The 13,119-nt window shown below is 45.2% G+C and overlaps 3 protein-coding genes across 3 annotated transcripts; all 3 read left to right on the forward strand.

The window, feature by feature from the left end:
* The first annotated feature begins 1,487 nt into the window (after positions 1–1,487).
* LOC133898511 (uncharacterized mitochondrial protein AtMg00810-like) lies at positions 1,488–2,127 on the forward strand. Its single transcript, XM_062339236.1, has 2 exons — positions 1,488–1,823; positions 1,903–2,127. Exons 1-2 carry the CDS (start codon positions 1,488–1,490, stop codon positions 2,125–2,127), a joined length of 561 nt encoding a protein of 186 aa, XP_062195220.1.
* Positions 2,128–5,193: 3,066 nt separating this feature from the next.
* LOC133899217 ((DL)-glycerol-3-phosphatase 2-like) lies at positions 5,194–7,826 on the forward strand. The gene is made up of 6 exons (XM_062340190.1): positions 5,194–5,398; positions 5,716–5,940; positions 6,450–6,510; positions 6,611–6,773; positions 6,870–6,946; positions 7,021–7,826. The coding sequence occupies exons 1-6, from the start codon at positions 5,299–5,301 to the stop codon at positions 7,142–7,144; spliced, it is 750 nt and encodes a 249-aa protein (XP_062196174.1). The 5' UTR covers positions 5,194–5,298; the 3' UTR covers positions 7,145–7,826.
* A 2,365-nt stretch (positions 7,827–10,191) lies between these two features.
* Positions 10,192–12,160, forward strand: LOC133898857 (uncharacterized). Its single transcript, XM_062339645.1, has 2 exons — positions 10,192–11,464; positions 11,573–12,160. Exon 1 carries the CDS (start codon positions 10,413–10,415, stop codon positions 11,388–11,390), a length of 978 nt encoding a protein of 325 aa, XP_062195629.1. The 5' UTR covers positions 10,192–10,412; the 3' UTR covers positions 11,391–11,464; positions 11,573–12,160.
* Positions 12,161–13,119: the final 959 nt, after the last annotated feature.

The following is a 13,119-nucleotide window of genomic DNA, read 5'->3' on the forward strand; positions in this document are numbered from 1 at the left end:
TTGCCCGATCTTCCGAAAGGTAATATGATAAGTTGATTGGTGGAGCTTCGACGTTGATAATCCAAAGGCTCCGAACAGAACAGATCTAGAACCCTCGCAACCACTACACCACTACTCTATGGTTATCAACCGTGTCAAGACGCGGTTGACCTCACCAAGAAGGCTTTTCCTGCAAGCAAATCGAGAACACAAGCAAGAATAGGTAGATGCAATCTGAATATTTCTAATTACCAATGAAGTACTCAAGTTGGGGTTCAACAAACCGATGAACGGTGAAACTGTCTAAAACAGAATAATCTAAGCTAAATCTGAGCATAAACTATGATGACTACTGTGTATATATAGGGGGAACGTGAGGAGGTCAACCTAGGGTGTGCAGCCATGGAAAAAGGCGTATTCAACCTGGACTCTGACCCCGACACGATTACAAGACCCAACTATGTCCAAAACGGTGGCGTAACACCTTATTTTTTTGACTTTGACTAAACTATAAGGAATATTTGGTCGAGCTCATATCCATTGGAAAGGGCTTATCGTAAGATTTCCAGAATGTCCAAGATTATCTAAAACGGACTTCGTATGAGAGAGTTATACCCGTTTTACTAGCGTGATGTCCTGTGACTCGACCATGACCACGACTTCAACCATGACCACAACTAGAGTTCAGCCTTGAGTCCGAGTAGACTTAGCCTTCGAGGGGTGATGTCCGGGTAAGGTTGTGGTGATTCTCCCACGTCCCTAAGCAATAAAACATCACAATAATTTAGTAGTAATCCATCCACAGAAGCATAAACAGCAAAGAACGAGTTCACCTGATGGTTTAATTATCGTGCACGTGCTCTTGTAATTGGACCTTGTATGATTTGAGGAATATTAATAGTATTGATTGTATCTGAAGGATCCATGGGCTCATCACCAAGCCTCGCGAGCTAGATCCTGATGAGCTACTTCTCACCGTGTCGGAGGAACCCATTTCATTTGCTGAGGCAAACTCCGATCCGGCGTGGCATGTGGCAATGGAGGAATAGATGGCCGCCATTGAGGAGAATGGCACCTGGGAGGCAGTGGAACTCCCGGCTGGTCATCACCCCATCGGTCTCAAATGGGTGTATAAGCTCAAGAAGGACGCACAAGTGGTGGTGATCAGGCGCAAGGCACGGCTTCTAGCGAAGGGCTATGTGCAGCGTGCTGGCGTTGACTTTGACGAGGTGTTCACACCGGTGGTGAGGCTCAACTTAGTGCACACTCTGGTGGCTGTTGCTGCTCACGAAGGGTGGACGGTGCATCACCTCGATGTCAAATCTGCGTTCCTCAACGGTGACCTTATGGAGGAGGTATACGTCGCTCAACCGCCGGGATTCATCATCGCCGGGCATGAGCGGTAGGTGCTCAGGCTGCGCAAAGCGCTCTACAAACTACGTCAAGCCCCACGAGCCTGGAACGCCAAGCTCGATCGTACGCTAGTGGCACTCGGCTTCACTCGCTGCATGGAGGAGCATGGGGTGTACACGCTTGGCAAGGGGAGGAAACGTCTGCTCTTAGGCATGTACGTCGATGATTTGATTCTCACCGGCACCGATCTAGGTGAGATCAAGTCGTTCAAGGAGGAGATGAAGCGCTCATTAAAAATGAGTGATATCGGGTGCCTTAGCTACTACTTGGGCATCGAGGTGAAGCAGGAACGTGGGAGGATCACCATGAACCAGGTGGCGTACACGACAACAATCCTAGACAAGGCAGGCATGAGCAGTTGCAACAGCGTGGAAGTGCCATTGGAGACGTGTCCGAAACTGAGTAAAAAAAGCGCCAATATTAGCTTTGCGGTATTGGAGTCTATCACAACATTGTGGGGAGTCTACGGTATCTGGTTCATACCCGACCGGATATTAGCTTTGCGGTCAGGTATGTGAGCCGGTTCATGGCGAGTCCTACGATGGAGACATGAGCGTCGTCAAGCATCTTCTCCACTATATCGCTGGGATGCTCCACTTTGACCTCAACCACACCAAGGGCACCGGCGATCTCAAGCTCCAAGGGTACAGTGATGCAGACATAGCCGGCGATGTGGATGATCGCAAGAGCACCACTGGCATTTTGTTCTACCTTGGTCGTGCGCCGGTGACATGACAGTCCTAGAAGTAGCCGGTGGTGGCACTATCATCGTGCGAGGTCGAGTACATCATGGCCTCAACTGTAGCGTGACAGGGCATCTGGCTTGGGCGGCTGCTCGGGAACTTCTATGGGTGAACGGCGAGCATCGCCACCATCTTCATCGACAACCAGTCAGCAATTCATCTTTGCAAGAATCCGGTCTTCCAAGGCTGGAGTAAACACATTGAGACACGTTTTCACTTCATCCGAGAATGCGTCAAGGGCGGCCAAGTTACCATCCAGAAGATTCACACCGATGACCAGCTGGCAGACATTCTGACCAAATCCCATGGTCGGGTGAGGTTTCTACACCTGCGCTCAAAGCTCGGCGTCATCGATATTCATCAACAACTAGATTAGGGGGAGTAATGTTAGATAATCTAGTTATTTCCTTTGCTATTTCAGTTTCTAGTTAGTGGTCTTCTCCGATTAGTTAGCGGCCAGGCTCATCTGTTGGAGCAAAGCCGAGTCTTACGCATGCGCCCACGCTACGCGTCATGCGCGGTATGCGCAGTGTGTGCGGACCCCTCGCTGTCATGGCAAAATGGCCGGGCTCACATTCATGTAATCGGTGAGTAAAAGGAAAAGAGAAAACTCAGTGAAGTTGTGTGGCGTAAATAGACCTCCTCTCACTCTATTCATGTGTGTTTTTGTGCTAGCTTCTAAACAGTGTCAACCTCCCGCCGACTGCAACCCGCCGGATCGTCCAGCGTCGATATCTTGCAACCCACCGGAACACCGGCGGTGCTAACACCTAGACTCGAATCGCTTATCTGCTGGCCACAGCAAGTCCAAGCTAGCACTCCATGGCTACAGCATTAGCATGACCGCGTGCTCAAATAAAATACACACACATTAAGAAGTTAATCTTGATTATTCTACAATGAAAGGAAATTCTATAGGACCCTTTATAGAAAGACCTCCGTGAGACCCTGATCCATGCCGTCCTTCCTCTGATCCAACAGCTAGCACTTGCAGGAGAGAGAAAGATAAGGACACATGTCGTGTTGGGAGTTGAGGTCTTTTGAAGGACCCGGTCCTATAGAATTTCCTTCCTTCTACAGCCCCTCCTCGGTTTGTTTAGTATTTGCCTTTTGTCGTTTCTTTTCATCTTTGAGTGTTTGAGAGGCCAGTATGAGGAGCTTTGTTTGCCTTTTCTCTCAGATTTTTAAGTATGTCACCCTTCTATTATGTTTCTAGAGAAGGTTGCATGTAATTGATCATTTAGAATTTAGAAGGGACAGTGACATACCCTAATAGCTTACCTTAGGGATGTCCTGATGTCACTAATCTATCTAGGGGGCTAAGCCTTGGAGATAGCATGGGCCTTATTCCTGGTTGACTTTGCGAACATTGGTACTATCGGTAACCTCCCACTTTCTCATGGAGGACACCTTTCCCTCTTGGCTTGCATAGACAACCAAACAAAGTTGATTCTCACAACAGAAATCTAGAACTGAACAGCTAAAGTAGACTATTAGTCCTCAAAAGACAAGCTCATGCATTGCGGAAGGGAAAATTCTACTAGCCCTTGTAGATGCATGGGCTATTAGAACCATTCATTTGCATTGAGATTTATGTCAAAATGGTAGGTGAAAAAAATCATATGGTTGGTGAGAGAATCAACGAATGAATGGATATCAGGTGAGAGGGATGGACAAACGAGATAATCCGTGTATCCACACCCTAATACGGAGTTGCCTTTCCCATGCATTGCAATCTGCTTTTAGGTTTACATACATACAAATCTTCCTCTTTTTCCTGCCAGCAATTGGTCAACCATCAGATAGGGAGAGAGATTTGACCGCAGCAAATTAGGCTCAACTCGGCAGCCTGGCCCCATAAAGGGTTTAGGCCCACTCTAGCCCGACCCGTCCTTCGACCTGCTAAGGTCACCCTATTTTTTTGGAGCAGAGCCACGGCTGGAATGCTAGCCTCCGGACCGGTGTCTCTCTTGAGAGTTCGTTCCCCAGCAACAGTAGAGAGAGGCGATCCGAAAGCGATCTTCCAAAGCTAGCGTCAATCTTGTCAGATCTCCTCCTCCGACGACCTCTTTGGCACCGGGGGTGGTGGGATCCAGTAGATCGACGCCCGGTGAAGCATGCATAGTAGATAGTAGTTGTTATAAGCTTTTAGGTTTGGTAGGGTTTCCCAGTGGAGCCATCGATTGGCATCATGCGGGGGTGCAATGAGTTTGGGTGGAGCAAGACGAAGCAGGGGGCGATGGGTCACGTCGTGATTCTGGCTCCCGGTGCCTGGCCTTCCCGGTGGCCATGCTACGACTCCAACTCCTGGGGCCTAGCCCTCCTAGTGGCTGTGGAGTGGTGCGGCTGTCCGTGCTTCTATCGCTTCCCGGTGGTGGTGTGGGATGCCTGTGGGAGGTGCTTGTGCTTCTTCCGGCTGGCGCTGTTCTTGGTTGCGACGAGGACGATGGTAGTGGTGAAGATGGCTAGGGGAAGCTACAGGTGAGCGTCGTGGCCATTGGGGGCCAAATTTGCGTCAGCTGTTGCTTGGTCGCCTGCCCTTGTGAAGACTGTGCATCGTTCTTGCTCGGGCATGATTTTGTGGTTTTTGCGTGTGTGATAGAGGTTGTTTTGGTCGGTTTTGCCGGAGCTCCGGTGCCGCAGCTGGTGTGTTTGGTTTCCAGGTCATCGACATGGGTGTCGGCGACCGCAAGGGTTGGTGTTGTAGGCTTGTCAGTGGTGGAGTTCGCACGGAGGGTTAAGCTAGTAACGTCGGTTCTCTCTTTTCCTAGCAAGGTAACGGCCGATAGCTATTGTGCAGAGCCTATGCGTTCAGCGTTCCTAAGACCTGTCTCGGGTGGGCTGTCTCCTGTGGTAAAAAAAAAATTACACTTCCTCGTTGGTTGAGGGAATGGCTCCCGGTATCATCTTTGGTGTGTTTCGTCTATTGCTGGTGAGACGTTGTAATATTCCGATGTTTTGATAGAAAACTAGTGTCTCTAACCAGTGGTCTGTATCGTTCATGTTTGTTATGTCGATGAAAGCCATTCTGGTTCCTCTCAAAGAAAAGAAAAAGCCGTCGGCAGGAGATTGGAGTAGCGCTGACCAATCATCACACGAGATCCCCACAAAGAACAACCGTCCTTTCAGATCTCTCATCTCTCCCGCCCCATAACGCGCGCCAATGCCATCCGTCTGCGCCGACGAGGGGACTCCCGCGGCGGCCGCGCTGCCCAGGGCCTCCATCTCGCACGTAATCTTCGACATGGACGGCCTCCTCCTCGGTATCTTTTCTCTTCTGCCCCGTCCTCCTCCTTACGCCTTGCTTCCATGCCTCCCTTGTTTCATATGGGTTCTTGAGGTTTGATTTTGCTCCTCTGCGTCGTATTGGAGGCACATTGGATGGTCTTGCCTGAACGCCGTCTTGATTTTGCTTATATTATTGGATTTCCTGCTTTTCGCGCCTAATGTCTTGTTGGTTCCCTTGGATTGTTCTATGCCCCTCGTTGGAATTCGATAGTTAGTTTGCTTCTTGGCTCACTTCATTGGGGGTTGTGCTGATTGTGTGTGTCTGATGCGGGGGGGGGGGGGGGGGGGGCAGACACGGAGGGGTTCTACACGGAGGTGCAGGAGAAGATCCTCGCGAGATACGGCAAGGTGTTCGACTGGGCCATCAAGGTAAAGATGATGGGCAAGACGACTGCCGAGTCAACGCGCATCTTCTTCGAGGAGTGCGGCCTCACCGGCCTGCTCACCCCGGAGCAATTCCTCGAGGAGCGCGAGAGCATGCTCAAGGAGCTCTTACCCTCCTGCACTGCACTGCCAGGTGAAGAAGATGATCTCTCAAACTTCTCTGTTGCTGGACAACTACATTACCGATTCAGCATGATTGCATGACTGTAGGAGTACTCTATATATCTTGTTGTTTTGTTTCGTCCGAAAAATTGTTGGAGAAAAAGACAATTAAAGAAGTAAGAACTTCGTACATTCGAGGAGAGCTAAGGGAAATATGATTCTACGGTGTGCCATATCCCATAGCAAATGTCAAACTTTTCTAGCGTCCCAGAGCCACTTTTGTACTTTGCATTTGTTCCTTTTGAGATAAACCCACATCACAACTGTTGTTTTTGGCAGTGTATTGCTCATTGCTGGAATATGTATCTCCAGTTAAGAAATAATCAATATTTTTACACTAATGGATTACTTACTATTAAATTAGAAGTGTCTTACGGCTGCTTTATGTTATTTATTGGAAGTGTATTAATGTCCCTAGCATAACATGCCGAATTAGATATGTGTTATATGGATGTTCGATAAATGAATTGTTTCTTGCAGGTGTACTACGCTTGATCCATCATCTCCATGCCAATGGAATACCAATAGCTGTTGCAACTGGGTAATATCTTTACGCTTGATCTCTTTCTTGAATGCCCATAGTTTTTTCTTTTCTGAATTACAGCAATACGAATGATCTTTTTTCTTGCCGTGGCTTACAGAACCCAGAAACATCACTTTGCACTGAAGACACAAAAGCACCAGGAAATGTTTTCCCTGATGCATCATGTTGTTACGGGGGATGATGCCGAAGTGAAGGCTGGCAAGCCATCGCCTGATATTTTCCTTGCCGCTATGAGGAGGTTTGAGGCATTGGAATTGACCGTAAGGCAGCAATTGTACTTGCGCTGTTCCTTTAGGATGTTGTGTCAAGTGACCATCTTTCTCCCCTGATGCAATGTGCATTGCTTTTCTTTTCAGCACAATGTGGAACCCAGTAATTGCTTGGTTTTTGAAGATGCACCATTGGGTGTTTCAGCAGCTAAAACTGCTGGAATGTAAGTGGTCGTTATCTGTCCATCTTTGCAAGCTTTCATGCCTTTTGAGTACAAACTTTTTCTTCGTTTTGCAGGTACGTGGTGATGGTCCCAGATCCAAGGCTTGATGTTTCATATCACAAAGGAGCTGACCAAGTTCTCAGTTCATTGTTGGATTTCAAACCTAGCGAATGGGGCTTGCCACCTTTTAAAGTTTAGACAACTTTCGTACAGAGATATCAAATGTTGGGAGTGTGAGTAAGATATACCACATCCTTATGTTGTGTTTCAGCATATGCCACTCCAAGGTCCCAGTGCCATTGGTGAGACGTTGTAGCGTACGTTCTAAAATTCAACTAAGACGAGTGGCATATACTAAAAAAATAAATAGAAAGAAAGAAAAACTCTTGTCTAGGCATGCTCGCATAGGCAGGCGTTACTGAACATTTGCTGCTGCTGCTGCTTCTGCTAGTTTAGAGTATTTTTAAAATTCATCATTCATATGTGATTCCTATATTTTATTAGCAGAAAATTCGATTGATATTAGAACTAATGATAACACTTTGAGAGTGCCTTTTGTTCTGTGACAGCAAATATTATGAACTCTCCTTCAATAGAGAATCTTCCGTTACTGCAATATCTGCTTAAACCTGCCATTTACTTTTCTTTTCTTTTCAAATGAGAAAACTTTTTATATGATCACTCTAATTGGTATTCACCTTATGTACTCGTAGAGAAAAAAAATACTTTTGAGATTTCCATTTCTTTGGTGTTAAGGAAAAGATTTGTACCGGTTTGTCAAAGCTTGAGCAATGCTCCTCTCATCCATTAGTTTGGAGGAGGGAGACTACAAATATCCGAGATAGGAATAGGGGACATCATGATATAGGAAGGCTTGTAGTAGCTGCAACTGCATCTTTCAGTAGTGTCCCCCTCCAACCTTTGTCTTCATATTGGTGTTGTACAGTTCCTATGGGTTTCATCCGATATATTTGTGTCTTCTTCGTCTTATCAGTCATGTATAGAGTTAATTTAAACTCATAGATCAATCGATTGTCATTCATTGCCGTTGATGTTGCAAATTGATCCATTAAGCATTTACAGGCCCCTTGTAGAATGAATTCCACAATTCTGACTAGTGGCAGTCCCCTAATACATTTTATGACCCAGTTATAGACTTCAGCTAAGTTTATAGTTATAATTCCATACATTGCTCTGTTTGTATTATAGAGCAGAGCTCACTTTTTCTTTGGCTCATTCTCAATCCACTCGGAGAATGTATTTATAGATGATTTGGTCATCCTCATTCCGGGATAATTCAGTGGAAGGCTACCCAATTTATAGTGTGACACGTGGCAAAAATTAGCATAAAATTTAGGAATAAGTTCATTTTACTCCCTTAAAGTATCACGTTTATCCAGATAACCCCTGAACTTTTAAACCATCCATTTTACTTCCACGAACTATCAATAGCGTTCATTTTACCCCCTGGAGTGGTTTTTCTCAGTGGTTTTAATGACGTGGTGGTGGTTTCGCCATGTGGCAGTCCTAGTCAGCGTGTCCAGTCACCGTGCTAACATCAGCGTTGCACAGTAATTCGATTTTTCTTTAGAAAAATAATTCATGAAAATAGATTATTCCGAAAAATAGGTTTTATGTTTAGAAAAAAAATCTAAAAAATATAAAATGATTTAGATAAATGTTTTAATATGTTTTTAGCTCTATTTTTATTTCTGTAAATATTATTTAATTTTTTTCTAGTGTAAAAATTATTCCAAAAATGTTAGAGTAAATGTTTTAATTTGGAAAATAGTTTTAGAAAATATAGATTAATTCTGATAAAGTTTAAAAATATCTTCTTTGATAAAATAAATGTTTTTAATATGTTTTGTTGTATATAAAATTAGTTTAAATTCTAGAAAAATTAGGTTTAATTCTAGAAAAATAGTTTTTGTCACTTTTAGCTGTAGCTTTCGCGTCGTTGCTAACCGTTTAAAATTAGTTTAGCCGTACTTTTTGGACACATTTTGGGCACATTTTGGCACATTTGGACATATTTGGTCATATTTTAGCCACATTTTGACACATTTGAACACATTTGGGCCCATTTTGAGCATATTTTTTATATATTTTTGCTAAATTTGGTCACATTGGGCACATTTTAGACATATTTGGTCACATTTGGACACATTTTAGTCATATTTGGACACACTTTAGTCATATTTGGGCATATTTTGGGTATATTTTGGGCACATTTGGGCATATTTTGAGCACATTTTGAACACATTTGGCCAAATGTGCCCAAATATGCCAAAATATACCCAAGTATGCTCAAATATGTCCAAAATATAGCCAAATGTGCCCAAAATATGTTCGAATGTGACCAAATATGCCAAAATGTGACCAAAATATGTCCAAATGTGCTAAAAGTGTACCCAAATATGATCAAATGTATCCAAATATGACCAAAATGTACTCAAATGTGCTAAAAATGTGCCCAAATATGTTTTGTTGTACCAAAAATGTGCTCAAATATGCCCAAAATATGCACAAAAGCACGGCTAAACTAATTTTAAACGGCTAGAAATGACGCGAAAACTACGGCTAAAAATGACGAAAACTATTTTTCTGAAATTAAACCTAATTTTTCTAGAATTAAAACTAATTTTATATACAACAAAACATATTACAAGTATTTATTTTATCAAAGAAAATATTTTTAAACTTTATCAGAATTAATCTATATTTTTTAAAACTATTTTCCAAATTAAAACATTTATTCTAATATTTTTGGAATAAGTTTTACACTAGAAAAACATTAAATAATATTTACAGAAATAAAAACAGAGCTAAAAACATATTAAAACATTTATCTAAATTATTTTATATTTTTTGGATTTTTTTCTAAACATAAAATCTATTTTTCGGAATAATATATTTTCATGAATTATTTTTCTAAAGAAAAATCGAATTACTACGCAATACTGATGTCAGCACGCTAACTGGACATGCTGACTAGGACTGTCATGTGGCGAAACCGCTACCACGTCATAAAAACTACCGAGAAAAACCACTTCGGAGGTAAAATGGATGGTATTGATAGTTCGGGAGAGTAAAATAGACGGTTTAAAAGTTCAGTGGTTATCCGGACAAACGTAATTATTTGGGAGAGTAAAATAGATTTATTTCTAAAATTTATGATGAATATAAAAGAAATCATCCCATATCACAATATAAATTAGTCTCGTAGAATTATTTTCTCGCCGCCGGATTCGTTCCCTGCCGTCCAATCTAAAGAACTTTCCTTCCAAGTTGTCTCCAACCTACTCATATCCTCCTACTGGCGGTCATAGGTCAAAAGCCCCTCCTCTTACAAAGTCGCCACTCCATTCCACCACGCGCGCACGACGCAGCTCGCCGGCTTCCTTCTTCTTCCTCCTATCTCCTCTCGAGAGCACAGCTCAATTCCTGCGAGTTGCGACTAGCCATGGAGGCAGCCACCGGCACTGCGCGACAGCAGCCGCCGGGCTTCTTCGCCTTCCTGGGGCACGGTGCCCTCCTGCCCGCACGGAGCCGGGGCCTCTTCATGCCGCTCCTCGTGCTCACCGCCGCCCTCGCCGCGGCGCTCCTCCTCGGCAACGCCCTCGCCGTGCAGCCCCTCGCTGCCGCCGTGCTCCTCGACGCCGACGCCATCAGCCGCGCCGACCCGACTACCGCCGCTTACCGGGAAATCGTGAGAAGCCTCCAGCTTCACGTCCAGCGGCTCCTGCTGGCCGTCGGCGCGTGCCTCTTCGCCGCCGTGGTCGCCGGCTCAGCAATCAAGATCGCCACCGTCTTCGCCGCCGTTGCGGCCTTCTCCGGCGGCGCCGAGCGGCGCGCCACCGTGGCCACGGCGCTGGGAGCGGCCAAGGGCAACGTCTGGGGCCCTGTGCTGACCGTCGCCTTCGGATACGTCCTCGAGCTCGCCTGCGCCAGCGCCATCGTCGCCCTGGCGCTGTTCGCGGTCGTCCTCCTGGACTACTCCCTCCTGCTGCTCTTCCTCGACGCGCTGCTCGTGCTCCTCGCATCTCTCTTCCTCGTCTACCTCTCCGTCGTCTGCGCGGTTGCCGTGGTCGTGTCGGCGGCAGAGCCCGGGCGGCGCGGCGCCGGCGCGGTGTCCCGCGCGTGGCGGCTCATGCGTGGCAAGAACGCGCAGGCCGTGCTCTATGTCGTCGCCACGTGCGCGCTCAGCGCCGTGGTTTCGCCCGTGTACACGCTCGCGCTGAGGTGGTGGCCGCGCAGCGCGGCGAGCGGGGCGACCGCCGGCGTCGCCTACGTGCTGCTGCTCGGCGCTGTGGAGGTGTTCTCTGTCGCGGCCGTCACCGCGTACTACTTCGAGTGCAGGGAGAACAAGGAGGAGGAAGAGGTGATCATGAGTGGCCATCGGTACACCAAGCTGCCCAATGGAGACGAAGCAAACATTTGATTGGATCTTTTTCCCATTTTCCTTGTGGCAAATTCTTTGGACGACTAGTCTTTGATGCTAGTTTTATTGTTTTGGTAATTGTTGCAAGAAAGAAATAGCATAGCATATAAATTTAACAATTTATAAATCGAATTCCCAGTTTCATTTAGATAAACATAGTCTAATTTGTCTTCCAAACACAGGATCTCAAGTGGCTCATGTCAAAACATTGTATGGTGAAATTTGGAACAAATATGCGGAAAATTGTCCATTTCCTCGCACAGACAAAATCAACAGAAGAAAGCAAACGCTCGGAACCATGATCTAGTAGCACCATCATCCAGATTACCAGATACCATGCAAGTTGCTCATGCCATTGATGGAGTTGTGAATTCAGGCAGAACAATCAAGCAAGCCGTTGCCACTTTCTTGTCACACTAAATCCAGCGGCACGAATTAAAGGTCTAGTAAAAGGCATCACAGAATTGGAGAAAAACATTGCTGTCCAGATGAGATGATAACATCTGATTCTCTTCTTCACGGGAAGGAGCTGCGAATATGCCTAACTACTTGCAGAAAGAAAGAACACAATCCAATGTTACTGAGAGATGAGATCGACCATGGATTAGGCGCCCAAAGCACGTCGTTTTCAGAGACTGTCAAACTAAGGCAGCCGCTTTTCCGTGGAATATTTCTTCGTGGAGCAAAGGATGATTCCACCATGGGTCGCTATCAAGCCAAGTCCCAACCTGTGTTTGGCCAATCAGATTGCTCTGATGACTAGATTTTTCACCTTTTTCGATCCGCATGTCCTGGACAACTATGCGCATTTTCCCCGTGGATTAAACCTGAGCAAAAAGGGCCCGGCCTAACGTCCGTGTGGCTGATTCTCTAGAATTAGAACCTGAGCATAAATAACACACGCGGATTTAAGCTCTGATTATGGATTCTAGCCTGGAAGCAGAAGCAGAAGCAAAAGCAAAAATAAACATCATAATCTGAAAGCTAATTCTCACAATCCATGGTATAGTGAAAAGGAGTTTCTACAGATTTTACAGACTTAACTGTATTCTCACAATTTGAAGCTAAAACAAACAAACCATAAGCTTTTGAGCCAAAAAGGTTAACATACATTAAGGAACACTCAGACCCTTCTGAATTTAGCGGATAACAAATCGAATTGTATTGGCCAATACTCGGCGTCATCATTTTGAAAGTTAAAATATAAAAATCACAATCACATCATATCACAAAGGCATGCATCAGGAAGTTTGCAGGCTATGTATGGGTCGATTTGATTCCAGTACTCAAAGAATAGAAAACAAATCTGAATTCAAGTAAAGTCCGGGCAAAATTTTCCAAGATGAACAAGCAAGGGCGGGCTATACTGACACCAACGCCATGGAAATTTCCATATAACTTCATGACCTAAACAAAATATTGTTGTACTCATGATCCTCATGGCCTCATGGGTAGATCGGTGCTCATGTGCAGCTTCATCAAGTTCAACAATGCAATCATCAGGACAGATTCGAATGTCCATATGGATGCCAAATAGTTATTCCCACAACAAAAACCATTGACCTCGCTCCAATAATGCCTTACAAGCTCATACCCACATGTTTATTGCACATGTAGGGAATCACAAAAATAAATTAACAAGAATACATTAATCAGATCGTACAAAATTGCCAACGGAAAAAAACCACATCCATACTGGGTAGTGTCACCATTAAAGGAGATCGGCTGG

Source organism: Phragmites australis, chromosome 18, assembly GCF_958298935.1.
Source record: "Phragmites australis chromosome 18, lpPhrAust1.1, whole genome shotgun sequence".
Lineage (NCBI taxonomy): Eukaryota > Viridiplantae > Streptophyta > Magnoliopsida > Poales > Poaceae > Phragmites > Phragmites australis.